General features: G+C 36.1%; 3 protein-coding genes and 4 long non-coding RNA genes across 11 annotated transcripts; 3 read left to right on the plus strand and 4 right to left on the minus strand.

Moving 5' to 3' along the window:
• Positions 1 to 2,640: 2,640 nt before the first annotated feature.
• On the minus strand, positions 2,641 to 3,407 carry LOC138138816 (uncharacterized). The gene is made up of 2 exons (XR_011162112.1): positions 3,107 to 3,407; positions 2,641 to 2,997 (listed from the first exon to the last, which is right to left on the minus strand). It is a non-coding gene; the product is annotated as an uncharacterized lncRNA (long non-coding RNA).
• Positions 3,408 to 3,600: 193 nt separating this feature from the next.
• On the plus strand, positions 3,601 to 5,556 carry LOC138138815 (ovarian-specific serine/threonine-protein kinase Lok-like). The gene is made up of 8 exons (XM_069058904.1): positions 3,601 to 3,925; positions 3,976 to 4,224; positions 4,276 to 4,409; positions 4,458 to 4,550; positions 4,599 to 4,799; positions 4,846 to 5,069; positions 5,116 to 5,287; positions 5,335 to 5,556. The coding sequence occupies exons 1-8, from the start codon at positions 3,841 to 3,843 to the stop codon at positions 5,395 to 5,397; spliced, it is 1,221 nt and encodes a 406-aa protein (XP_068915005.1). The 5' UTR covers positions 3,601 to 3,840; the 3' UTR covers positions 5,398 to 5,556.
• A 1,455-nt stretch (positions 5,557 to 7,011) lies between these two features.
• Positions 7,012 to 9,887, plus strand: LOC138137943 (ovarian-specific serine/threonine-protein kinase Lok-like). Of its 3 annotated transcripts, none has more exons than XR_011161922.1 (8): positions 7,012 to 7,291; positions 7,339 to 7,569; positions 7,619 to 7,752; positions 7,801 to 7,893; positions 7,945 to 8,136; positions 8,256 to 8,473; positions 8,522 to 8,922; positions 8,985 to 9,887. XR_011161922.1 is itself a non-coding variant. In XM_069057561.1 (8 exons), the coding sequence occupies exons 1-8, from the start codon at positions 7,225 to 7,227 to the stop codon at positions 8,764 to 8,766; spliced, it is 1,128 nt and encodes a 375-aa protein (XP_068913662.1). In that variant the 5' UTR covers positions 7,012 to 7,224; the 3' UTR covers positions 8,767 to 9,887. The 3 variants fall into 3 exon arrangements, 2 of the variants coding, with proteins under 2 accessions (XP_068913662.1, XP_068913661.1); XM_069057561.1 differs by having other exon boundaries at positions 8,522 to 8,705; positions 8,758 to 9,887; XM_069057560.1 differs by having other exon boundaries at positions 8,522 to 9,887.
• A 477-nt stretch (positions 9,888 to 10,364) lies between these two features.
• LOC138137945 (hepatitis A virus cellular receptor 1-like) lies at positions 10,365 to 22,067 on the minus strand. 3 transcript variants are annotated; one of them, XR_011161924.1, is made up of 6 exons: positions 21,926 to 22,067; positions 20,617 to 20,678; positions 19,550 to 20,563; positions 14,529 to 19,490; positions 10,593 to 11,832; positions 10,365 to 10,532 (listed from the first exon to the last, which is right to left on the minus strand). XR_011161924.1 is itself a non-coding variant. In XM_069057562.1 (2 exons), exon 1 carries the CDS (start codon positions 10,914 to 10,916, stop codon positions 10,662 to 10,664), a length of 255 nt encoding a protein of 84 aa, XP_068913663.1. In that variant the 5' UTR covers positions 10,917 to 11,011; the 3' UTR covers positions 10,365 to 10,532; positions 10,593 to 10,661. The 3 variants fall into 3 exon arrangements, 1 of the variants encoding a protein (XP_068913663.1); XR_011161923.1 differs by lacking the exon at positions 21,926 to 22,067 and adding an exon at positions 21,188 to 21,342; XM_069057562.1 differs by lacking the exons at positions 14,529 to 19,490; positions 19,550 to 20,563; positions 20,617 to 20,678; positions 21,926 to 22,067 and having other exon boundaries at positions 10,593 to 11,011.
• Positions 12,255 to 14,842, plus strand: LOC138137948 (uncharacterized). The gene is made up of 3 exons (XR_011161927.1): positions 12,255 to 12,273; positions 14,391 to 14,485; positions 14,546 to 14,842. It is a non-coding gene; the product is annotated as an uncharacterized lncRNA (long non-coding RNA).
• Positions 22,068 to 22,804: 737 nt separating the features above from the next.
• Positions 22,805 to 24,252, minus strand: LOC138137946 (uncharacterized). The gene is made up of 3 exons (XR_011161925.1): positions 24,112 to 24,252; positions 23,126 to 24,006; positions 22,805 to 23,072 (listed from the first exon to the last, which is right to left on the minus strand). It is a non-coding gene; the product is annotated as an uncharacterized lncRNA (long non-coding RNA).
• A 1,594-nt stretch (positions 24,253 to 25,846) lies between these two features.
• LOC138137947 (uncharacterized) lies at positions 25,847 to 26,408 on the minus strand. The gene is made up of 2 exons (XR_011161926.1): positions 26,194 to 26,408; positions 25,847 to 26,141 (listed from the first exon to the last, which is right to left on the minus strand). It is a non-coding gene; the product is annotated as an uncharacterized lncRNA (long non-coding RNA).
• Between the last annotated feature and the right edge of the window lie 512 nt (positions 26,409 to 26,920).

Here is a 26,920-nt window from a genome sequence, read left to right on the forward strand (position 1 = left end):
CTGTCCAAAAACAAAAGATATACCCTACATCAAAAAAAACATACAACTCTTCCAAATTTAAGCAAACACAACGAAAAAGTAAAATTAGAGCTGCTTCCTATCGTCACCGTTTGAAAATGTTCGCAAAATTTGAAATGAAATTGAAAAGTACAGTCTTAGGAGAGGATGCCATAAATTTTTGCTTAAGTCAGCTGAGAAAAAGAAATGTGAAACCAAGAGGGCGTAGGTATACCATCGAAGAAAAAATTTTGGCACTGGCATTTTATAAACACTCGGGAAGGGGTTATTCAAAATTTAGAGATTTTTTTGCGCTTCCAACTCGACAAACAATGATGTCAATGTTGAATAAGGTTCCAATTAATGCTGGTTTCAACAAATTATTATTTGATAACCTAAAGGACGCTGTTTCGAATTTAAAAGGAAGAGATAAATTTTGTACATTAATTTTCGATGAAATGTCAATAATGCCTCATATTGATTATGATAAAAGCACCGATAAATTTTATGGTTTTCAAGATTTCGGCCATAGTCAAAGTTTAGAAATTGCTGACCATGTTCTTGTGTTTTATCTCCTTGGACTTTTCAAAAAATGGCAACAACCTATTTACTTTTCGTTTTCTTCATCGGCTACAAAATCTTCCATTATAGTATATTTATTAAAATTATTAATTCAAGAAGTTCAAAATTGCGGGTTAACAATTATTGCTACAGTTTGTGATCAGGGGCAAACAAACCAAGCGGGTGTAAATTTATTATTGAAAGAATCAAGCAAAATTTATGTAGAAAATAATCAAGAAATCCTAAGAAGAATAATACTTCAAAACAAAGAGATAATACCATTATTTGATACACCTCATCTGATTAAAGGAATTCGAAATAACATGATAACAAAATTTTTGGTTTGGGAAGTAAACGGAGAAATTTTAACTGCGAAATGGGACCATATAGTGGAGGCTTATCTTAGTGATTCAGCATGTGGTGAATTAAGAGCTCTCCACAAAATTACGGACTTGCATGTAATACCAGAGAAGATCCAAAAGATGAAGGTGTCCTATGCAACTCAAGTTCTGAGTCATTCTATGGCTTCAACTATCACCCTATTAGTTCACAGTGGTAATTTATAATAACATTGTTGTTAATAATCTAATATATATTTTAACTAACAGGTGGAACAAACTTAAATCATGAAGCAATGGGAACTGCAAAAATAGTACATTTTTTTGACAAACTCTTTGATAGTGTGAATGGGGGGACACTTCATCCACGCTGCGGGAAACCTCTTTCTGGTGGGGTTTACAAAAATTCGGGGCATACAAAATTTTGGCAGGAAGCAGTCCAACATTTACGGAATATGTACTTTATAGACAATTTTGGAAAAAAAACAGTACCTCCTTCCTTAAAAAATTGGATCAAAACATTAGAAGGATTTTTGGATTTATACAAAATTTTAGTAGAAGGTGGCAAGTGTAAGTTTTTTTTACCTCGCGCTCTAAATCAGGATGTTATCGAAAATTATTTTGGAAAAGTTAGAAATCAGAGGAGCCGAGCTGTAAATCCAACAGCTATACAATTTCGAGAAACTTTTAAATCACTCATGATTCGAAATTTTTGTGGAACAAAATCAATAGGGACAAACTGCGAAAAAACAAATATTCCAGATTTATTCAATATACGTGGATTAGTAGACAAAATGAACAGTAATGATTACCAAAATAGTGAATTGTCATACGAAATTTTCAATGTAAATAAGTATATCTCAAATCTTTCGGAATTAGAAAAAAAACTACATCAAAGTATTATAGGCTATGTATCAGGATGGATTACTAAAACATTAAAACATTTAAATTGTCAAGATTGTAAATCTCAAATTATTAGTAACTATTCAGAAAATGAACAATGTTACAAATTAACTAATGAACGAGAGTATAATGCTGAAAGTCGAAAGTTAAAATATTGCACTTTAGAGTTTATAAAAAATATTAATAAGATTTATAATATTTCCAAAATTATATTGAGTAACATAACTTCGGCCGAAAACATTAAAAGCAAAATTTCAACAGTAATTCAACATCATGTTAAGTTTTCGTTCACTTGTGAACATAAAAATAAAATTGAAGATGAAATCATTGGCAAAATTATTAATATAACCATATTTACTTATATTAAGGGATTAAATTTAATTTTAAGCGGTAAAGATACAAGAAAGATAGATTTTAGAAATAATATTTATAAAAATGCAGCAGAACTGTATAAAAAACGGTTGAAAATAAAAAATCGAAAGTATTGCTAGCGTTTTAATTTGTTGTGAAAATTTGCAATGATAAAAAAAAATCAAAGGAAAGGTAAACTCATCCAGTAGGCTGTGATTTTGCACCCTCACCAGGATAAGAGATGGCGGTAAACGCTTTGTGCCCAAAAAATGTATAGGGAGTTTGCGTTCTATATGTTCTTATTTTGTCTATGACGCAACGCATAGACAACACAGTAAACCTATAGAACGCAAACTCCCATAGTTTTTTGTGCCCCGACGCCATCTACTGGCTTGTGGTAGGTGCAAAATAAGACACAGCCAGCTGGATATCCTGGCTTTTTTATTTATTTTAATTTAAAGTAAATTATTTATGAAACTAAAAGACTACATTTATTTTGAGGTTTTTATTTTTAATCTTTTTCGATACATTTCCGTTGCATTTTTATAAATTTTGGTTTGGTATTTCTTGCATCCTCACCCAAAATTTTGCTGTTTATTTTCATCGAATTTTGCATGAAGTTTTATACGTTTTCGGTTCATTACAGTCCGAATTTTGGATCGACATTTTGCCTTTTTAAAATTGAATTGAATTGAAGTTGAATATGCTGAGCTTTTCTTATTTTCTTTTTGAAACTTTCACATCATAAGAATTTATATCTTCTACTTCATTACTACATAAAACAGGAGTTACACAATTATAGTGTCTTCAGTAGAAATGTCGTAGATCAGTAGATCGGATGAAAATTCTATAAAAAGTAGTTTTCAGTTAAAATATAATTATCAATATTTTTTTACAATTACTGGAAGTAAATCTGGACTGGAAAAGGAGGGAAGTTATATCGAGGGTACGGCCACATTCGTTCGTGCCGAAGTCTTTGCTGGTAAAATGAAATCCACACACAGTGTAGCTGTTATACCAACACTTTCATAGGCTCCAAAGATGATAACTGCTTGTTACCAGTCTTTTTAATACATTCCATAAAACGCCCAGGATATTTAATTGGATTTGGAAATCTATGGCGAGTTCTACATGGTTTATAATACCTTTGCCCGGTGCAAAGTCTCACAATAGTAAACTTATTACTTATGACCCTTATGACTTGATATGTCAAAATATAATTTTTTTAAATTTTGGCATAAGTTTCCGCGATTTTTATTTTTATCATAGACAACACAGTAAACTGTGTTGTCTATGATTTTTATAAAACCGCAGCGTCCCCTGGCGGCTTGTGGTGGGTGCGTTTCCAAAAAAACAGGGAAAATGCATAGGAGTTTGCGTTCTATAGGTTTACTGTGTTGTCTATGACGCAACGTCACTATCGGTGACATCTCGTGTTAACCACTGGACACGATTATTTATCACAAATGATCGTGGGACACAAATTTAAAATTCGGCGCCATTTTAGGATAAAATTAAATTGAAATCGGTATTTTAAGCTGCTTCTGTCCTCTCACTCAACTTCAACCTGTCCCACCAAAGATTTAAACATCTGCATGTATCAACCAAATCCTTGACCTTCGTAGTTTTTATTCCCACAGGTTTTTCTCGCAAGTGTAGTTTTTCTTTATTTTGCGTTGTTGGTGATAGAATGGCGACACTTGCGTTTAAATCTGAAGAAACCAAGACCCCGTGGGGCAGGTTGTTGCCTTGTTGGTCAGCATTACCACAGCAAGGTCTGCACTCTCCTCCCCTACCGATTTGTTACGAAATTGTGTCCTTCTAGATCTAATCGATTCTTCAATTCTATTCGGAACTTCGTGGAAATGCGACGTGAACCTCGACATTTTCTCATCGTTTCCTGACACTTGCATCGAGATAAACAGAGATAATCGCAACTATTCAGTTTACATAACTGACACGGGCGAAGCTGGGGCTGTTGGAATTTACGTCAACGGAGGTCTTCTGGAGAAGAATAAAACAGCGATGCTGTTTCACAACGACGTTATCGCATTCAACAAGCGCAACTATAACAGTTTGGCTAACAAGCTCAAACATTTCCAAATTTCACCACTTCTGGTTTTAGTTTACGTGTTTAAGATGCTCCTCACTCCCAATGACAACAGCAACAACTTGTGCTTCTCTCTCCAAAGCTGTTTCGTGCTGGGGTGTCAAATTTACAACGACAATCGGAAAACAATCGATGTGATCTTCGATAAGGTAGACTGACCTTGCGCTGTACCTCCTCTCAACTTCAATCCTTTTCAGAAAACTTCCGGAGAGTACCTGTTGAAGAAACTCCCCAAATCGAACGACTTCGAGAAAAATTTCAGATTTACACGCTGGAAGCTCAAGCGCAACGTAAACACCAACACCTTTCTTTCTCGTTACACTACTCCTCGATTTCAGCCCTTTTTGCTCCAAATGATTAGAATCGACCAAAACTTCGACGACTTCTTCGTCGTGACGCCAAACTGCAGGTGCGGCAACCTCCTCTCCCGAATGGACACCGCCCTGAACGACGCCGAAGCCAAACTAATCTTCTTTCAGGCCACAGCCGCAGTCAGATACCTCCACTGCTACTTGAGAATCTACCACGGACGCTTGAAAGTGAGTGGTCTTGCAGCGAAAACCATCTCAAACGCGCTACTTCCAGCCCGAAAACTTGATGATCTGCTACGTTGGACACATTCCGCTGGTCAAGGTCGCCGATTTTGGCCTCGCAGAGATCCTGGCCGAGACCGAGCCCCGAATTTCGGGGGAGGCGGATTTTGTGGCTCCCGAACTGGTGGGTTACACCTCCAGATTCTCCCAAAGCGCTGACATTTGGAGTCTCGGAGAGATCCTCTACTACATGATGTTCAAAGAGTTGCCTTTCAGGTGAGACCAAGATGGTGGTCGACCAAACGGTACAAAACTGTTACAGAGAGTCTGGAGTGTCGCGGCAAGCAATGATCAGAGAGTTTCCAGTTGAGAGACACTTCGAGGGTGTTTTTGACATAGGGGTCATCTCGAACCTCTTGTGCGGCATGATGGAGGTCGCGATTGACGAAAGAATGGACATTGTAACTGTCTGGCGACACGACTGGTTCGCAAAGGTATTCTTGTGCAAGCTTTTGAACAGTTGTGACGTCTTGGTTTTTAGGACAACCATCTCCAGAAGAGTGCAGCGATGCTGCTAAAAAATCTGTCCAGCAATTCAAACTAAAAACTGTAATCTTGTAAATACCATGTTACTTTTTACGTCTTGATTGTACTTCTCACTTTTTACCATTTCACTTTTTGTTGATCGTTGAACCTGACCTGACCTGACCCAATTCCTTTCAGAGTTGTACCGTCCGAGGACAACATTTGGAAGTTCGCCACACTGCGAATTCATCCTGTTCAAACCTGCCGGTTTTGAGTACATATTTAATTTTTATTAGTGATTGTTGCAGCACAAGTGGTACTTTCGTCAACGGAAGAATATTGGTGGGGCAATAAATGAGAATCCTCAACGGAGACGTCATTGGTTTCAGTCGTGACTTCCCAAAACCTTGCCATTCATCCCTCTAGTCGTACAAATTGACAGAATTCTTCTTTTAGTTTACATTTTGAACTGCGAATTGTGCCTTTCAATCTCAAGAAAGCTGTACTCCCCAATAAACTATCACGGAGTTATGTTGTCGAAGATCTGTTGCGCCTCTGAGACTACAAACAAACCCACGTAGCTGTCCATCTGATGGGTTGACTCTTCGCAACGACTCCCACCAAAATGTTTCTTCCAAAAAATGCAAAAACGACGCGTTTTGACAAAAGACGTCAACGACCAAGAGTGGAACTTGCAGAATGTCGTGGACACGTTGTTGAACGTCAGTTCTAACGTGCGTCCCAGTGTGAAGGGTCTCTGTCAGCACAACTGGTTTCAAATAGTCTACATCTGCAAGTTGTTCCAATCTGTGTCTGATAAATTATTTCAGGATAGCGATTTGATGTGGAAACTCTAACAAGCGAGTGCGTTCTACAGGTTTCCTTTAAAATCCGTCAGAGCGTCAGCACTTCTTTGGTACGGTCAATGGACAAATAAAACTGGGACACTTAAAATTTAATCTATGTAAATCCGACTATTGAATTGTCAATATATTTGTCAGTGTGTATACAATATGTCATACCAAAGTTAACCTATTTGTGATAAAGCCGTAATTAAACGATGGAGATTTGTAAATTTTGAATGTATGTGATTGTCATTTTTGTCCCAGTTTTATTTGTCCATCGACTGTACAATGAGGGACATGGAATCTTGAGCAGTCTGCTATTGTCATTTCAAAAAGTGTCAATGTAAATGCACCTTTACTGTCATTATGATTGATATTTTCAAAAAAACCTGTCAAATTAATTTAAGCTTGTTTATGAGTAGCTAAGGTATGGTATAGAAATTTTGACAACTGAATGACACATCTGCCCAGTTTTCCGTGTCCCCAAAAGTACATCGACGATAAAGCTTTGCGTGGTACTATTGGGGACCATGGCCTCCTAGATCGAAAGAGACTTTGTCTCTTTCGATCAAGGAGGCCATGTTGGGGACATATTACTTTGGTCGTCAAAGTCAGTTGACTGACATAAAGTTGTAAAGCAAGCATTAGGACGGTTAACCTTATTTTTTACTACTGTCAACCACTGTCACTGTCAAACTTATTGCAAAATGTTAAATACCGAAAAATGGACAACTGAAGGAGATATTCCTAGGAGGAAACATTGAAAAGGTTTCCACAAGGCAATTTGATGTCAATTACAAATTAAACTAAACAAAACAAAATTCCCTAGTTTTAAAGATGTTTTAAACTGTATCCATATTGTGTCATTTAGAGTCAAATAAAGATTTTACTGTCGTAACACGTGCTGGTTTGGGTTAAGCTAAGACATGACTCTTAAATGTCTGGTCCGGAAGTGTCTGTCAAAAGGTGAAGTTTTTCTGTGCGATTTTTATCCCTCCAAACTTCTTGCTTGTTTTTTCTTTGTTTGTGTCTGATTTGGTGGCCAAAAGAGACAGTCTAAGATGAGTAAATATCTTAATTATTCTTGGGGTAAATTCACTCCTTGTGAAGCAAACAACGGTGGATTAGGTCAGTGTTAGTTTCAGTCGTGAGTCTAGTACGAAAATGAATTTTAGAACAGTTCAAGGGCGTGGTAACGGTCAAGGCCAAACGATCACCCTTAGCAATTGCTACTGATGATAAGAGTCTACAATTCGAGGTCATCAAGGTCGACGATCCTAACATCTATTCTGTCTACATAAAAAGGTTGAACAACAGCCATGTCACAGTTAATAATGTTGCGGTCATCGAGAAGAAATATTTGTTGAACGGTGACGTGATCAGCACAAGCCCCGATGGCACCCAGTGTTGGTTGTCAAATCGTCAATCTTCATTCAACTTGATTTTTTCTTCTAGCCTACACTTTTAACATGATTTTGGATTGTGCGACGACGAGCAACGTGTTGCCTTCAGTTCTACACGATAGATTCGTTTTGGGGGCCACCATCAACAGCACAGACATGAGAAAACTGTGTTTTGCGTTTCACAAGGTAGGTGAGATTCGGGTCGAGACCAGTACTCAAAATGCGATCTTGTAGAAAAGTTGCGCGCCCTATGCCGTCAAAATTTTTCCGAAAAAGACACCTTTCTCAGAAATTCGCAAATTGATGGATTTGAAAGTAGTGGATCACGTAGGGAGTTGGAATTGACAAATCGAAACCAAAATAATGTGGGATTTGCAGGCGAATCTGATGGAAATAGTTCACGTGGCGCAGACGAAGGATTGCGTCTTCTTGGTGCAACGTTACGTAGAAGATTTCATTCGTCTCGAGCAGATTGTCGAAACACCAACAATGAGTTTTGTGTTTGGCCAGATCGTCGCGGCGGTCTTTCACTTGCACGAGGTTGTCAAAGTAACGCACGGACGTCTTAAAGTAATTAAACGCTACTATTTTAGAAGGCGGGTGTGTTGTCAGGTTGGCGCCTCTGCGACGGTTGGCGACACTTGACACTAGTCCCCAGTTTTGAATCTCTTTTGATTCGTCTTTTTCAGCCGTCTAGCGTGTTCATAAGCAAGGGATTTCTGCCGATCGTGAAGGTTAACGATCACGGGTTGAGCCACGTGGTGCCGACGTCCATGCTCATCGAAGACCCAGATTTCGTCGCTCCTGAGCTTTTGACAGGGGCTGGTAGTTTTAATCCCCAAGTGGACATTTGGAGCTTGGGGGAATTGCTCTACTACATGCTTTTCAAGACACCACCGTTCAACAAGTAGGTTTCGGTGCATCTTCTTCCGAAAATGTCACCTTTATTTTGCAGTCACACTAGCTTTCCAGGATGGACAAAATTAGATATTTTACTAGCTCACCCAAATATATCCTACCAACTGAAGGAACTGAAATCCGCAGATGTGCCCATACAGGCACTGTTATTCAATACGTTACAAGTTGAACCCAAGTCGCGTCCCAACATTAAGGTTATTTCTAAAGCCAACTGGTTTACGGTTCGAATTTTTTATTTTTTTGCCGCGATTTTACTGCAGACATGTTTTTCAGAAGTACTAAACGACACGACACGCATTCCCGATCTGTCAAATGTCTGCTTTCTGTCAAAATGTATGACATAGTCGTCACGTGACATCTTTTATTTCTTACTTCTCCTGCTAATAACTAATAAGAGACAACGATGAATACGTTCTCTATATTTTTGTGGAAGCCGAGGTAAAATCAGCATCATGGTACCATTTTGAGCCCCTATTCAGTATGGGTTTCTCCCATGGTAGGTTGCATCAGGACGAAAGACTCTACGAGTCTAATTTCTACTCGAATGGGGCCTCCATGAAGAACTAAACGATGGACAACTGCAGAAGATCGAATACTGCGGTTATACAACACTGTTTTGGCGTTTGTGTATTTTTGGCTTTGTCTAATAAAAAAGAATTGTTTCTTTTAATGCGTCGGGACGCCACCACCCCACCAGAGGACGTTCCGTCGCTAGCAACGAATATGCCTCCATGTCTGTGATTATTTAACAGCAGGTGTTATTAGAATCAATTATCATCTTTAATGCGACATGATAAGATAACAAGCCGTCAATATATTCAGGAGTTGGGTGTAATTTTTCGTGTCAAGTCTAGAGCTCCACGATGTGTTTTGTCAACGTGCCCAGCAGCCCCATTCGCGCCCCCTACGCCCCGCCGCGCCACCAGGTGCGTCCCATTCCGCACCGCCCCCCGCGACCCAGCAAGCCCAACGACAAGACTTGTTTTTGTTGTGTGATCGTTTAATTTTCGCATTGACAACACCGATAAGAGACAACGATAAGTATTTCGAATGCGATTTACTTTATTTTTGTTACTGTCGAAGTCGAGTCAAAATGAGCAACCGGTACCACAACGAGTTCCACCACAATAGTGACAGCCATTTTGGGTCCCAGTTTAGCGTGGGTTCCTCCTATGTCGAGTCGCAACAAGACCAAGGGCCCTTTGGGTCTAATTTCGACCTGGACCATCGGTACGAGGGGCATTTCGTGCCACCGAATGATTCATGGGTGTACCAGGAAGGGCTCAACGATGGACAAAGGGAGGAAACCAAGTACTGCAGCTGTACTATACTGTGATATTTTTTATGTTCTGCTTTGACATTCGTGTATTTTATACTTTCTGTAAATAAAAATTGCGTTTTAAGTTTGGTATCACTGCGAAATGCTATTTTTTCAAAATGAGACCTGTCAATAATGTCATGTCATAATTAACCCTATGGGTTCCAAACACTTAACGATTTTATCTCGTATTTGTAATAAGTAGGTAGGTACCCCTAATGTTTTTTTAGAGAGATAAGATTAACACAACACTAATTATCAAATTTGAGGCGTAAAAATACAAGGTTACAAACGCAGTTGGTAATTCTGATAAGGATTTAACATGTTTTCTTTTTTCGTTGTTTGTTTTGCTGTACTTCAAATAATGATCACATCCGCTAATGTCAAGTCTGAACTTGATTCGACCTTCACGACAAACAAAGTCTACCAACCGCAATTTTTTAAACCATCTGTATTTACGTTGAATTTATCAGTTTTCACAACGTAAATATAGCTATAATCAGGTATCTTCCTAGCGCAAATTTTTATTTTTGGGTTCAAGGTTTTACAAAAAATAAATTAATCAATATCAAAAAACATTTTATTATTTTTTTATTCAGTTTTATTTTATTCGGTTGAAGTGGTCCACATGGTCCTTAGAATGTTGAGAACTAGCGGCAACAGTTACACTGACGTTCGTGACGACCGCCTCTATTGGGCCGCGGGGACGGCACAGCTTGATGCTCAACACCTACAAAATAAATTATTTCAGTAAAACAATCAAAATGTTAAAAAAAAGAATTGGATTTACCGCATGGTGAGGCAGATGGTGCAGGTGGACCATGGTACTGTTCCATACGACGTTCGTGGACATTGCCTGCTATGTGCATTCCATGGGAATGATGTCCATGGTGACCATGATGTCCGTGGGAACCGTGATGGCCGTGGGCTCCATGATGTCCGTGGGGACCGTGATGTCCGTGGGGACCGTGATGTCCTTGGGGACCGTGATGTCCTTGGGGACCGTGACGTCCGTGGGGTCCGTGATGTCCGTCGGGACCGTGATGTCCGTGAGGACCGTGGTGTCCGTGGTGACCATGATGACCGTGGTGGTCGTGGTGACCATGGTGATCATGGTGGCCGTGGTGGTTATGGTGGTCGTGACGCATTATAACTGAATACTATTCTGCGCACGAAAAGAAATTTGCACGACTGGTAGTCTAGATGTAAATGTAAGTATATGTACATACAGTTATTGCGCAATTTAAGTGGGGATTTCTATTGTGACGAGTGACGTCAATGTTTTGAGAGAGAGGGAACAAAAACGAATACTCATTCCGTAATTATTATAATCCAACAGTCGTTCTTTTTTAACATTGTACCGTGCGATCATTTAAATTATAAATTAAAGCGGGCTGTGAATTTTAAATTAGGTTGGCACTACCAACGGGCTGTTGACAATTTGATTTAAAATTTGTCAAAGTGACGTTTCAAAATGTTTGATTTAGAGCATAGAACCATAAACATCGTATAAAAAAATCTCGCCTACTCTAATTTATAATTTAAATGATAGCACGCTATGTTGTTCAATATAGATTACATATAAACTATATGATTAAATAATAGAACGCCAAATTGTTTTGACACGTAGAGATTATGTTCTTTTGTGTTTTGTAATCAGCACAGCTAAAAGCTCAGACCTACTTATTGTTTTCCAAAAGAGCTTGTTATCTGTCCAACAATGTTTTTATTATTCTTGATTAAAGTAAATATAAACAATAAACATTCAAGTATAATGTGACAACAATGCACGATGCTGGGTTGCAGTTGTTGACCGTGACCGTATGTCGACGACCGTGCCTGCAGGATTTCCCAGTTCCACTAGAGTGCGAACGTCGCGGACATAAACATTGGTGGAAAAGGTGTGGGCAACCACAAACATGCCTGCCTGAGTGGATGACAGATGACTGACGACAGCAAATATGATTGACATTGGTGTGGATTTTACCGAACCGTCGACAATTGAGCAGTAAAATTAAATTATTGATAAACTGAAAATAAGCATAAAAATGATTCTCCGTTTTTGAGAAACGAAATTATAACTCAGCTTCACTAAACTTAGACAATGAGAGAGCGAAGTAGAGTTACTATTATACAAATACAGGGTGATTTACGAGGAATAATGAGCCCGACGGAATAGAAAATGCAACCCGCAATTCATCAGGAGAAAAACCCGGACATTTACCGCTTCCATGTCCGGCTTTTTGTTGCAATGTATTGTGGGTTGCATTTTCTATTCCGTCGGGCTCATTATTCCTCGTAAATCACCCTGTATGTAATAAATAAAATAAATAAATATAAAAAATAATTTTCCATTCCTTGCGAATGTTCGTGGTCATGGTGGTAGCAGTGGTCCATGTTGTGGATGATGTGGAAAGCCAAAAGTCTTCGAATAATTTAACAAATCTCACCGAAGTTTCTTGTTTATAAAGGTAGTATCTTTGTCGCATGTCAAAAAAAGAGAATGGAGGTTAAAGAAAAATGGTCCTAAAAATGTATTTGTTTTGTCCTTTTTTGGAATTTTTGGAAGTTATGTTGTTATCAGTTTTGGAGAGAAGATATATTTTCAGAGATAAAAGATACAAATAATTTTATTTCGTGGAAAACAAGATAAGGTTTATTGCGTTGTAAATTCTACAATACTTTTTATCTTTCATTTATGTAAATAGCTATTTTGGTGTTATTTCTAAAAATAAAATTCCAACAATGTACTAAGAATCATTTAATATAATTTGGACTTATACCAGCTTAAATAATTATAATGATTTATTTTTCTTAAACCTTTTTTAAATTGCACCATTACTGTAAAAATTGCGTAATTTGTTGTTTCCTGGTGCAATTTTTAAATTGCACCATATTTTGCAACATGGTGAATATTATGTAATTACTAAGGGGATCATGCACGAAACTCAGATACCTAATTTGCAAATCGTGAACGAAACGGCAAATACAATGCTTCAACAATGTCAGTTGTTATGGTTGTGAATTTGCAATGTCTTGTCGAACCTTACCGGGTTTCGAGAATGACCCCCAAAGTAATTTAAGATGTCCTTACTTAACAAGGACTGATTGATGTTTAATTGTTTATGATCAAACACACATCTGTCACATTTCAGAAGGTTTATTTATTTGAAACCTTTGGTTTTTCAAGAGTTTTTTTAATTTATGTCTGGTTTTCATAACTTCATAAATTAAGCGTGTATACAGGTGTCCCATAAGTGCGCGGCAAAATTTTTAACCACGAGCTACTAGGCTTCATGTAGAACTCGGAAAATATTTAAAAAAAATTCTATGCCAAAAATTAAAATGACATTTAATTTTTGAGCTACATCTTTTTTTAATTGCTTTTAGTCTTCTACGTTATTCCACTGCTGGTTTGCAATACCTATAATAACTACAAAAATAAATTAAAACCAAGGACATTTGTAACGTAACTTGAGTAACTGGTGATTAATTAAAATCTTCCTGATACTCATTTTTCTAATAATATGATCGACTTCGTCTCGATTTTTCAAACTCTTCCATAATGCACTTACTAACTTTATATCCCAATATGTATATTATTAAAAAAATATCTGTGGGTATATTTACAAGATGTCATTAATGTCATCGGAAACCGACTTATCGCGGAATCAGGCGATTCAAAATCAAAGAAATTCCTTTTCGAGAGGATTTCCCTTGCCATTCAACGTGGAAACGCTGCAAGCATTCGGGGCACTTTTCCAGATTCCGCAATATTATCGGAAATTTTTGTATTATCAAACAAAAATTTTATGTAATTATATTATTAATATAAAGTTTCGTTACTTCTCAGAAAAATAAATACATTGTAACGTTATAGTTATTTATTTAACGAGTTCGTGTGTAATTTTGGCTTTTTTGGCATGAGTGGACCAGTTTAAAACTCGAGTGCAACGAGAGTTTTAAAGGTCCACGAGTGCCAAAAAAAGCTCAAATTACACAAAAACGAGTTGAATACAACGTTTTTTTGTTCGACGAGCCCCTTAAAGGCTCCAAATCGCTAAAAATCTTTAAAATTAGCTTGACGTTTCGTTTTGACAAGTTGTCAAATTTATCAAAATCCGTTCACAGAGGAGAAAATTCTCAAATTTTGACAGTGTCGAACAAAAAAATGGTTTTACAAGATTTATTTGATTTACGTTTCTCAAATTTTTTTTTTAAATGACCTTCAACCTTGTATCTTTATAACTGAAAAGATAATAAATGTTTTTTATGGAAATTACGACGAAATTGCGCCACATAGTGCAATTTTAATACTTTTAACAAAAATAAAAGTATTATCTACACGTGTAAGTTTGATATATGCTTCTTTGTATTATGTTATTTTTAGAAATGACACTCTACACTGTATCTTTCCAAGTGTAAAGATAATACAGGTTTTTTGTAGAAATGACGTTGAAATAAACCTTGGTGTTTTTCCGAAAGATAAAAGATATTTATATGTTTAATCTATCAGTATCTTTTAAATAACCCCCCCTTAGTAGAGTGACGACTATATAAATAACAAATCTTGCAATTTTTGTTATAGTCATCTCAAGACTTTTGTTCTCATTCAACTCAGCGTCTTTCTTCATTTTAACATGGACCACCACCATCACCATCACCAACATGGACACCCTCAAGGTACGATAATTCGTTTGTTAAGAAAAAAAATTGTTCCTACTACCTATGTATTTTGTATAGGCCATGGACCTCGTAGATGTGGACCTCATGGTCATCATGACCTGCCACACTTGTCTCACTCCCATCATTCTGGATCGTCACCTTGTTCACATCACCAATACAACGATCACCATGATCGCCAACATGGATGCCGTCATGTCTACCATCACAACCAACAATGTCACGGACATCAAGGAGGCCATCGGTGGCACTGTTAAAAAAAAGCACTAAAAACGTTCATACCAAAATTAAAATTTATTATTTTTTACTATGTGTTCTTATGCAGCTTTAATAGAAAATAAAATTTGAAAACAAAAATTTCGGTGCTTAATTAAACCCTACAAGACTTAGTTTCCCTTTTTTTCAAATAGAAATAGTTTCTTGGATGAATACTCTACTTAAATAAGACCATGCCCATTTTGATAATTAATGTCGTCGGAAACCGACTTATTGCGGAATCAGGCGATTCAAAATCAAAGAAATTCCTTTTCGAGAGGATTTCCCTTGCTATTCAACGTGGAAACGCTGCAAGCATTCGGGGCACTTTTTCAGATTCCGCATTATTATCGGAAATGTTTGCATTGTAAATCAAAAATGTTATGTAATTATGTTATCAATATATGCAATGGTTGTCAAACTAACCAGAACGATATGATCTAGTCTCAGACGACATTTATTAAAAAATCCAAAATAACTGTTTCTAGTGTTTATAATCACTAGAAACAGTGAGATTTATTCTAAAAATGTATGGTTTCCATTCTGTCGATTGTTGGATTGTTCTTGTTCATCTCTCAAAAACCTTATAATTCAAAACCAATGCGTTAACAGCTTTGTTAAAACAGCAAATTAGAAAAAATACCTTTCACATCTACAGTTACATTACACGGTCATGGCCTACTCTTAAGCCAATTTCATTGAAAAGGAGTATAGAAGTGGTCTTTACTTGATATAATATATGTAAAAGTGCGAATTGAATATTTCAATAAATACTCAAATTAAACTACTGGTAGATATTTCGTTAATCCAGAGTAAGATTTACTTTCAACCTGCTAATCCCATCATAAAGAAGTCACCTGTCACCTTTCCAACATGAAAAATAACAAATACCTATTTTACATTTTTTCGCAGAAAAACTATTTCCTATAGATATGATATCAAATATGACTTTAATTTACAACGCCAAATTGTAGTTTTTACTGGCTACCAATGGTTATTGTGTCAACCGTAGTCGATAACGACGGGATTACTTTCAAAAAGGGTAATACAGAAAGCTTTTAAGCCTGTTGTCTCATAATTCCCCTTCCTGTTACCCCAAGAATGTCAAGATGATTTTCTTTATAAATAACAACACTTCGATTTTTTTATAGTCATTCGAAAAGTTTCTTGTACGATATGAATAATCGCCACCAGCAGCAACGCGGGGATCCCTCAGGTAGGACATTTCATGTCTTTGAGAAATAAATCCGTCATTATGACTTTATGTAGGGCATCGCCCCGTCGAAAGTTCACGTAAACTACCATCGAGGTCCGATCAGCAGAGCCTACATGTTTACGTACATAAAGACGACCAGCCAAGAGGTTACCGCCACAAAAGCCCGACCCTCAGAGTCTACATTTTTACGTACATAAAGACGACCAGCCAAAGAAATCAGCGCCCTCAAGGCCCAATCCACAGAAATCACCGCCACCGCCAACGAAGCCCAATCAGCGCATTCATATTCACTTCCCCAATGAAGACTAACAAAAACGATCGTACGTAAACTCGTACCATCACTGTTGCAGTTTACAGATAATATAAAACGCCAATAAAAAATTGTCGTGAGTGTCATAAATGCAATCCATTTTTTTGTTTGAATTGTGTGTTGTCGTTCTCACATGGTTTACAATAAAACTTGTACCGGGTTTTCATAAATGATTCGTGTCACAAGAAGGCTGTGTCTCCATTTAAATACATGGAGTCATAGCACACCTGATGCATGAATCATTTATGAAAACCCTGTATAACGGGTGTTTTTTTAATATTTGGAGTGGAAGTTGGCGTTGAAAAATCGATTGTGAATGCACTAACGGATCACGGATCAGCTGTTTAAATCTTACGCTTTAGACCAGTGGTACGTTCTCAATCGACTCTCCAACGCCAACTTCGACGCCAAATAAAAAAAAAAAAACCTTTCCATATATCTGAGAAGTCACAAACATAGGCTTTTCTTTTTGCTTCTAACGGAGTAAACCCAGTACACGCTGCATGGGCCCAATTACGACAGATTGAACAACAGTACCAATTCTCACTTTTGCCAAAGTCATTACATATCATGCAAAGTGCTCCTCCGATGACATCATCATCGTCATTTTCTTCCATATACTTAGCTGACTGATATTAAGGAAGCAGAGAATTCCTTGACATGATCAGAATATACTTGTCTAACTCATTTATTTTTTGGTTTTCTTTTATCCTTTATTTTGTTGTTTAAATCGTAAGCATGTCAGTTATCGGTATAATAGGTAACTTTCTGTCATTTCATTAATCAAATGTCAGTCTTTGACAGGCTTTGCGAAATTATTGGCTGCAACAAATTTGCAACAAATTTGAGAAAACGAGTAATGAATGGGTCGTTGGCCCAAAATATTAATACATTACTAAGAGGCCGATTTCAAGTTGAGTTGCAACTTGTATTGTCATGGTAACGGCACAAAATTGCAAGTTTGAGAAAGATGACGCGTATTAGTAATTAATGTGTAGGACAAAGATAGCTACACATTGCGCTGCACCAACTATTTGTCACCCTGACTTGAAATCGGGCTCTAATGCGGTAGGCATTTTACATCGCTCGGTTTTTATTAAAACACTCCCGCTGCGCCGTCGTGTTTCTATCTAAAAACCTCGCGCTGTAAAATGTAGCCTACCGCATTTGTAATGTAAATAACTATTTCGATGTAGTAGAATCTAGAGTACCTACTTCTACAGAGAAATATGGAATAATTGGAATGTAATTAAAACTATAGAAATTTGTTTTTTCATTGATATTGCCCAAAATATTAGTACATTACTAATGCGGTAGGCATTTTACATCGCTCGGTTTTTATTAAAACACTCCCGCTGCGCCGTCGTGTTTCTATCTAAAAACCTCGCGCTGTAAAATGTAGCCTACCGCATTTGTAATGTAAATAACTATTTCGATGTAGTAGAATCTAGAGTACCTACTTCTACAGAGAAATATGGAATAATTGGAATGTAATTAAAACTATAGAAATTTGTTTTTTCATTGATATTGCCCAAAATATTAGTACATTACTAATGCGGTAGGCATTTTACATCGCTCGGTTTTTATTAAAACACTCCCGCTGCGCCGTCGTGTTTCTATCTAAAAACCTCGCGCTGTAAAATGTAGCCTACCGCATTTGTAATGTAAATAACTATTTCGAAGTAGTAGAATCTAGAGTACCTACTTCTACAGAGAAATATGGAATAATTGGAATGTAATTAAAACTATAGAAATTTGTTTTTTCATTGATATTGCCCAAAATATTAGTACATTACTAATGCGGTAGGCATTTTACATCGCTCGGTTTTTATTAAAACACTCCCGCTGCGCCGTCGTGTTTCTATCTAAAAACCTCGCGCTGTAAAATGTAGCCTACCGCATTTGTAATGTAAATAACTATTTCGATGTAGTAGAATCTAGAGTACCTACTTCTACAGAGAAATATGGAATAATTGGAATGTAATTAAAACTATAGAAATTTGTTTTTTCATTGATATTGCCCAAAATATTAGTACATTACTAATGCGGTAGGCATTTTACATCGCTCGGTTTTTATTAAAACACTCCCGCTGCGCCGTCGTGTTTCTATCTAAAAACCTCGCGCTGTAAAATGTAGCCTACCGCATTTGTAATGTAAATAACTATTTCGATGTAGTAGAATCTAGAGTACCTACTTCTACAGAGAAATATGGAATAATTGGAATGTAATTAAAACTATAGAAATTTGTTTTTTCATTGATATTGCCCAAAATATTAGTACATTACTAATGCGGTAGGCATTTTACATCGCTCGGTTTTTATTAAAACACTCCCGCTGCGCGGTCGTGTTTCTGTCTAAAAACCTCGCGCTGTAAAATGTAGCCTACCGCATTTGTAATGTAAATAACTATTTCGATGTAGTAGAATCTAGAGTACCTACTTCTACAGAGAAATATGGAATGATTGGAATGTAATTCAAACTACAGAAATTTGTTTTTTCATTGATATTTTAAAATCCAATTTCAAAATGAAAATTAAAGCAACACTCCCTAACTATCGGGTTGGCAGCTCTGTATGTCAAAAAGTTTGACATTGTTATTCAGAATTTAGGCCTTCTTTTACGACTCGTACTCACATTTAACTCACTATCTGAACTATGTGACATTTTTTTCAGTCGATTAACACACTAAAATCAATTTTTCAAGCACTAACAGTGAAAATTTAGCCTAATGAACACAGCAAATAATTTATTTGGAAAAAACAAAGCAGCGTTACTGTCGTCAAGGAATTGATTCCACAGCATACGATCCCTTATTGACGATGTCAAATTCTATAATAAAATTACCGTTGATTTTTCAAAAATTTAATATTTTGATCAGCCGAAAAGTCCAATACAAATGTCGTACGGGAGGTATTTTCCGGCACTCCAACTAATCCAGGCACTCGGCTTACTAATCAGGGACTCGGCTTCGCCATCGTGCCTGAAACTTAGTTGTCGTGCTGGAAAATTCACCTCCCGTACTCTAATGTAAATTACTATTTAGTTTGTTTTCTCTAACAGTGTCCGCGATGATCTTGTTGGTGGCCTTGATGCTGGCCATGGTGGGATTCCTGGTGATGATCGTTCTGATCGTGATGACGATGAGGCGGGGGCGGTCGGAAGTGTTGACAGTTGGGTAAATGCGGCAAGTGCAGAGGACCACATCCGCAAGGGTGATGTCGCCCTATTTCAGGTAATAAATCCAGATTTATTTAATTTAAAATAATATGTGGTAAGTAATACCTGGGGGATGTCCGTGTTGATGGTGGATTTGGTGATCCATTTTATAGAAGGATGTGTTAAATCACAACTTTTCGCATTACTATAAGTAAATTCACGATGTTTTTGTTTATAACTGCAATGAGATAACAAGGGGGGGGGGGGTTCACGAAAATATCAAATCAATCTGTTTACACCTTTCTGAAGTAATTGAGTCGTTATCAGTTCTAGTTAAGTATTTCAATAAATAAAAACTGACATAACACACATACAAGATACAGATAGATTAAAGATATATGTAAGTATTTTTTTTGTTTTACTGCCTCGACCTGCGTCTCGGCGTAAAAGACCTTTCCATCCACAAGAAACATTCACTCACGCACTTAATATAAACATATGTAACTGATATTTTTTGGAAAAACATTAAGATAAGAGTAATTATTTTTGCGAAAAAATAGTTTTTATCTTTCAACTTGGAAAAATAATGGATAATTCAAAATGGTTGTGGATAAATATTTGCCAGTATATAAGAAAATGTATGTGGTAATTCTATAGGTAGGATAGTGCGCAATTTTGAAAATTGTCAAGTCAATTTGGAATCGTAAAAAAAATTAAATGCACGCATATGAAATGTCATACAAATTTCAACTCCACCCCACTCACACAGTTGCCACATACATTTTCGTATATTTTTTTTAAAGTTGCCATATTTATCCACAACCATTTTGAATCACCCAACAGGTATAAATAAAATATCTTTAATTTGACATTTGAGAAAATATCAGCATTTCAAATGTTTTTATTGTAAAACATGTAAGAACACACATTTATGACACTCATGACAATTTTCTATTGTCGTTTTTATTTAGTGGTGTCCTTGATGTCCATGTTGGTGCCCGTGATGCTGGTCATGGTGGGGTTCATGGTGGTGGTCATGATGATCCTGATGATGGTGGGGCTGCGGTGGTGGTGGCCGGAAATGTTGGCAGTGAGACAAATGTGGCAAGTGCTGAGGTCCACATCCGCAGGGGTGGTGTCCTACATGAAGTCATATTGATGGATTTATTTATCAATTAAATGAAGCGTCATACCTGGTTGATGTCCGTGTTGGTGGTGGTGATGATCCATATCGTACAAGAAACTTTTCGAATGACTATAAAAAAATCACGATGTTCTTATTTATAAAGAAAGCCATGTTACCACTTTTAGGGTGACAAGAAGGGGGAATTATGGGAAAATAGGCTTTGTTGTTTGCTTTTTTGAAAGTAATCTATCCTTATCGACTACAGTTGACATGATAACATGATTGGTGTTCGGTGAAAACTAGATTTTGGCGTTGCAAATTAAACGCAAATATTTGATATCACATTTACAGGAAATATTTTTTCTATGGAAAAATGTTAAAAGGTATTTGTTATTTTCCATGTTAGAAAGATAACAGGTGGCGTGACAATTGAATACTATGAAATATTTTACACAAACGAAACCTACACTATTGTAGGCGAATATTTACTTTTGCATCAAACTTGTCTGTAAAACGTTAAGTAATAATTGTAGTTGTAACGAGCGTTCAAATATTTAAATCTGTCGTCAAGAATGCCGTGGTTTTCTCTCTCTTGTATGTACAGTCGTTGACCAAAATAAAATAGGACAAAGTGTTACCTTAGACAGTTTCACAATTCAAAGATTTGTGTAGTGTAACTGGGCCGTATGTGTCTCAGATTACAACTTGATTTGACTTGACGATTGATCTACTAAAAGTTAGGTTGGGTTTTTTTACTTGTCATCTCGTCACTGTCATTATGTTCAATTGAGTCACGGCTTCCTAGATTAATAAGAGTCGAAGCCTCTAATACGGCTGGTCGAGTTCCTTGAACTGTCTGTTCCTTCAAAAGCCAAAAGTATAGTAGCGCCCTCTACCAAAAAACGAATATTTTTTTAATTAAATGAATGAAAAATCGTATTAATGTTTTTTTTTTCTATCAATAATCTACTTTTTGAAGTAGTGTATGTAACATACAAATTACGATTCTTTTTAAAATGAGAATTGTAGGCGGTTAAGCAGCCAAATACACAAATGTATAGTGGCGCCCTCTCAGGAACAGAAAAAATGCCTGCAACTGATGAACTCGACCAGCCGTATTAGAGGCTTCGACTCTTATTAATCTAGGAAGCCGTGAATTGAGTAATTGTGAGTTTTTGAATTATCGTCGAATGATGACACATATCAGAATTGTTTTTTTATTTTTGACACTTTTGTTTCCTAAGAGATGGATTTCGCAAAAATATCGAATTACACTATCGAAATTTACTTTGTCCTATTTTATTTTGGTCAACGACTGTACAAACATTCGAAGACTTTGGCAATTCTTTCAGTGCATAACTTCACTTTGACTATACCTTTGTTACATCCACTTCCACTTTTTCGTCCTATACTTTCTGTTTCATTTAACAGCTTATGAAGCCACCAATGCAAGCATTTGACAACTTTTTTTTTCAACGTTATTTACTGAACAAAACTCAAATGTCAGATTAATCAGACTTCTAGGAGTTCGTCGTGTTAGTAATCAAAAATCAAACAAATAAATCAGGTTAAAATCACGTTTGTTTTGACAGTTACATTCGTACCAACTAAACTACGACGTGACTTTTATTATTCTTGACCAAATGACATCTTTTTGATCATGCGGATTTAAAAATTTTTTTTTATTAAACTTAGTCTTCTTTTGTGAAATAAAGCATTTTAATGAAGTTGTTATTGTTCATATCTCAATTTTATCCATTAAAAACTCCACTAAACAAATTTGTAGGGAGAACAGTTATTTAGTTTTTGCACATTAGCCAAAATTATCTTTTAACATCAACACATCAGAAGATTGTGAAGGAATTTTGAAAATAATCTTAAATTTCATAATTGTGCTTTACGAAAACAAATACACAATAACAAATATTACGATAAATATTTTGAAATATGGATAACTGGGAATTCGGGACACATGACACATGCAATATGTTACCTACTGAACTACTTTTTTCCAGTTATTCAAAACACTTATTTTAAAGACTGATATTGGGTGATTCAAAATGATTGAGGATAAATATGGCAACTATGTACGAAAAAAAGCCCAATGTGATCACGCAACAGGGTCTGTCAAAAAGAACATTTTATAAGCGACATGAAACACAACCATCTTTAAAATGTCAAAATTGCACATCTGTAGATACAAGTGTCGAAAAAATTTTGAAAAAGAAAGAATTTAAAACAGATTAATAAAAAAATTTTGCTTATAAAGTTGTATTTCCAACTAAATATGTATAAATACAATTAAATTTGAAAAGAATTTGTATTGTCATCTTCTTTAACAATGTCCGTGATGGCCGTGATGATGTTGGTCATGATGGTGACCGTGGTGCTGATCATGATGATGTCCGTGATGATGGTCATGGTGCTCGTGATGATGATGGGGTGGCGGTGGTGGCGGTCGGTGATGTTGACAGTGACCTAAGTGCGGCAAGTGCAAAGGTCCACATCCACAAGGGTGATGTCCTTCATTAAGCAAATGTCAGAGTTATTTTTTTTTTTTCATTAAGTTGTCATACCTGGGTGATGTCCATGGTGGTGGTGATGGTGATCCATGTTGAAAAGATGAACGTATAAGTCAAAACTTTAGGAATGAGTGTTACACACTTCACGGTGTCAGATATTTATACAGATATTTATTTAAGCCACTTAACATAACGACATAACGAGAAGGGGGAAGGTATTGTTCAAATCGATCTCTTTTTACGTAATCTAATCGTTATCACTGTTATCAGTGAAAACGTTACCCCAAATCAATACATAATTATTTTGGGCCTGGAGAAGAAATGAAAGACGCAAATCTTTTTTTATCGGGGAAAAGCACATTTGTCACCTTTAATGTCAAACTATGAATGCCGCCAACTTGAAGTATTACATTGTTTAACTAGCAAAAAAAAGTTGAAATTCAGTTGGCCTTGGTTAATTATCATTTGGAACCCCTGCCGTAAAAAAACTGTAAACATTTTATTGTTTTTTATTTATTATTCCATTTTTACTAAATAATTAGTCATTCCCATCACTAGTTCTTCATTATTTTATTTATTATTACCATTAGCCACAAGTGTATTCGGAAATTTAAATTAAAATTTTTGGCGCCAGCGGGACAATAAATGACATCGGTGTATTTGCAATGATAGATATTAGTTTAACAATTTATTTGTAATCAGAATGCAAATCTAACTATAATTAGATAGCTAACTCGCGCATTTTTTTATTTTTGTGTTTAAGGTTTTATAAAAAATAAATAAATTAATGCCAATATATATTTTTTCGATTGGTTAAGTCCACAGTGTCCTCAAGAATGTTAAGATCTAGTGGCAACAGTGACAGTGATGTCCTGGATGGTGACGACAGCCGCCGTGATAAGGAGGCGGGGGCGGTCCAGCTGGGTAGACAACACCTACAAAATAAATACTTTTGTCAAAAAATATATGATCTGAGATACAATATGTTTAACAAATGTAGGTAAAATGAAAAGTGGTAAAATGAAAAGTGGTGAACTTACCGTATGCTGGGGCAGATGGTGGAGGTGGACCATAGTACCGTTCAACATGACGTTCGTGGGCACGGTCCGCCATGCGTTCTATTAGCCGAGGAATAAGTCCATGGGGATGATGGTGGTGACCGTGACATCCATGGTGATCTTGACAGCCGTGGTGACCGTGGTGGTGTCCGTGGTGGTGTCCGTGGTGGTGCCCGTGGTGGTGACCCATTATCTCAACTAATATGAGACGATGCGATTCTTTTGTCAATATAGATCTAGATGTAGGTATATGTATATGAAATTGTTGTAAAACTCAGGTGGGGGCTTCTATTGTGACGTCAATATTTTAAGAGAGAGGGAACAAAAATGATGATTCACTCCGTGATCATAATCTGCCAATCGTTTCTTTTTTATCATTCTGGTTGATCTACTTTAACATCATTAAATAAAAAAATAAAATACATTGTTTTGACAGGTAGTGGTTATGTAACCACATGGGATCTCATGGGGTGAGGCCGAAAGCTCAAAATGGCGACTTATTTTTTCCAATAAATAATGTTATCTTTACAATGTTTTTATTATTTTTCCAAAACGTGATATGATAAGAACTCAAGTACCTAGATAAGATGCCAAGAATACTCTGACGACTCTGTGGGGTCACATTGACGCATTTGAGCCGGAAACGTTTTTGTTATTAAGTACCAATGACTCATGTTAAATTATGTAAGGTTTCCAATTTTCAAAAATTTAAGTATAATGAATCACTTTAGATTTTAAAACGGAGTGAAGTGCAATACTCACGTTTGCTGGAATATTGATATCTGCGCTTAGTTCATGCTATATTATACAGCATCATTTGTTAACGAGGCTCATTGTCTCTCAAAAATGCTACAGTTTTGATTCCGAAAAATTATACTATGAAAACAGTTATTTTAAAGGTTTTAGGAGTGGTGGTTGAACACGAAGCTTCCAGCATATGAATAAAAATTCAGTAAGCTGAGGTTTTTGATCGTGATGTCTCAACTAGTTCACATCATCATACAAAATCTGCCTTTACTTGATTTCACAGTAGAATCTGTCAAAAAGAACATTTTCGTGTCAATATAACACATCCAAGACAGTTTTGCGTAAACTTCGAATATACAGAGCGATATCAATTTTGAAATGTAAAAACATATTCTGTTCATTTCAAGAAGATAGAGATGAAGAAACTTACACGGCTCAATTAATAGTAGATTGTTTTACAAGTAAAGAAAAGTGAAGGTTTACTAGCGAGTGAAAAACGTGTGATTCACGAGCGATAGCGAGTGGATTACATTTTCACGAGTTAGTAATCTTTCACTTTTCTTTGTACTCAATGGAAAGGTTTGGATGAAATAGTTAATTATTATACAAGACGATAAAATTGTATTTTATCTTCGAAAGTGTTTTTTATTTACGCTCGAAAAGATACTTAAATTTTATCGTTGTGTATAATATTTTATTTTTTTCTATAACATTTGTATTTTATTATTAAAACACTTTAACATTTTTTAACATTAAATCATTACTAATCGTATACGGTTTTGAACGGGGTAGAGTTGACATTTGGATGACATTTTATAATGACAATTATCGAGTCCATAGAATTTTTATTTATAAAGATAGGCCACTTCTACATGACATTAAGTGGGGAGTTGTGGGAAAACATTCTTCAAATAAATACAAAATACAAATGGAAATTGTTGAACTGTAAAGTTTAAATAAATACAAAAAATAATTTTCCAAAATTTGTATATTAAGATTACATCAGAACATAATTAAAACAACAAAATTGAATTTAGATGTCAAATTGAAATCAATGTTTTATTGACAATCTTCCCAAGCATTATCGCTGATGGCCCTGTGTTCCTGGTCGTGTTGGTGGTGGCACTGGTGGTAGTGATGGGGTCCATGGTGATGATCATGGTGATTGTAGTGATGATGTTGATGATGTTGTGGCATCGGATTGAAATGTTTGCAGTGGCAAAATTGTGGTGAACGCGGAAATGGACGTCTCCAAGTGTGACATCCTGCAAAAGCTGCAGTCAGATTCTATTTTTTATATAAAAAATATTATCATACCTTGAGAATTTTCGTGGTGATGGTGGTAGCAGTAGGGATGGTCCATGTTGTAGATGAATCGGAAAGCAAAAAGTCTTCGAATGATTTAACAAATCTCATCGAGGGTTTTTATTCATAAAGGTGGCATATTTGTCACATGACAAAAAAGAGAAGGGAGGTTAGAGAAAAATGGTCCTAAAAATCTATTTGTTTTGCCCTTTTCTGGAAGTTATGTTGTTATCAGTTTTGGAGAGAAGATACTTACATTTGCAGAGATAAAAGATACAAATAATTTTATTTCTCGGAAAGCAGCAAGATAACGTTTATTGCGTTGTAAATTCTACAATACTTCTTATTAATTATTATCTTTCATTTAAATCGCTATTTTGATGTTTTAAATATGTAATGATTTATTTAATTTTTAAATTGCACCATTACTGTAAAAATTGCGCAATTTCTTGTTTGTTTGTGCAATTTTGAAGTTACACCATATTTTGCAACATGGTGAAATATTATGTAATTAATAAATAATTTAAGGTGTTCTTAACAACGAGTAATTGATGTTTAGAAGTTCAGAAGGTTTATTTATTTGAAATTTTGGGGTTTTTAAGAGTTTTTTTCTTTAAGCCTGGTTTTCGTAAGTAAGACTTGGTTTTTGGCCGAGGACCTCTCATTATTTGATAATTAATGTAGGTTTTGGTCTCCTCAGTATACGTTAACTTCGACAATCTCACCTACAGTCGTACGA

The sequence above is a fragment of the Tenebrio molitor genome, chromosome 9 (genome assembly GCF_963966145.1).
Source record: "Tenebrio molitor chromosome 9, icTenMoli1.1, whole genome shotgun sequence".
Taxonomy (NCBI): domain Eukaryota; kingdom Metazoa; phylum Arthropoda; class Insecta; order Coleoptera; family Tenebrionidae; genus Tenebrio; species Tenebrio molitor.

Bases quoted from the DNA above. Each gene is read 5' to 3' on its own strand.
- LOC138137945 (XM_069057562.1), bottom strand. From the start codon at position 10,916: ATGATCACCATGGTCACCACGACCACCACGGTCATCATGGTCACCACG.
- LOC138137943 (XM_069057560.1), top strand. From the start codon at position 7,225: ATGAGTAAATATCTTAATTATTCTTGGGGTAAATTCACTCCTTGTGAA. The intron at 7,570-7,618 runs GTTGGTTGTCAA...TTTTTCTTCTAG, and splicing joins AAGCCCCGATGGCACCCAGT to CCTACACTTTTAACATGATT. The intron at 7,753-7,800 runs GTAGGTGAGATT...GCGATCTTGTAG, and splicing joins TGTGTTTTGCGTTTCACAAG to AAAAGTTGCGCGCCCTATGC.
- LOC138138815 (XM_069058904.1), top strand. From the start codon at position 3,841: ATGGCGACACTTGCGTTTAAATCTGAAGAAACCAAGACCCCGTGGGGC. The intron at 4,410-4,457 runs GTAGACTGACCT...AATCCTTTTCAG, and splicing joins TCGATGTGATCTTCGATAAG to AAAACTTCCGGAGAGTACCT. The intron at 5,070-5,115 runs GTGAGACCAAGA...AAACTGTTACAG, and splicing joins TTCAAAGAGTTGCCTTTCAG to AGAGTCTGGAGTGTCGCGGC.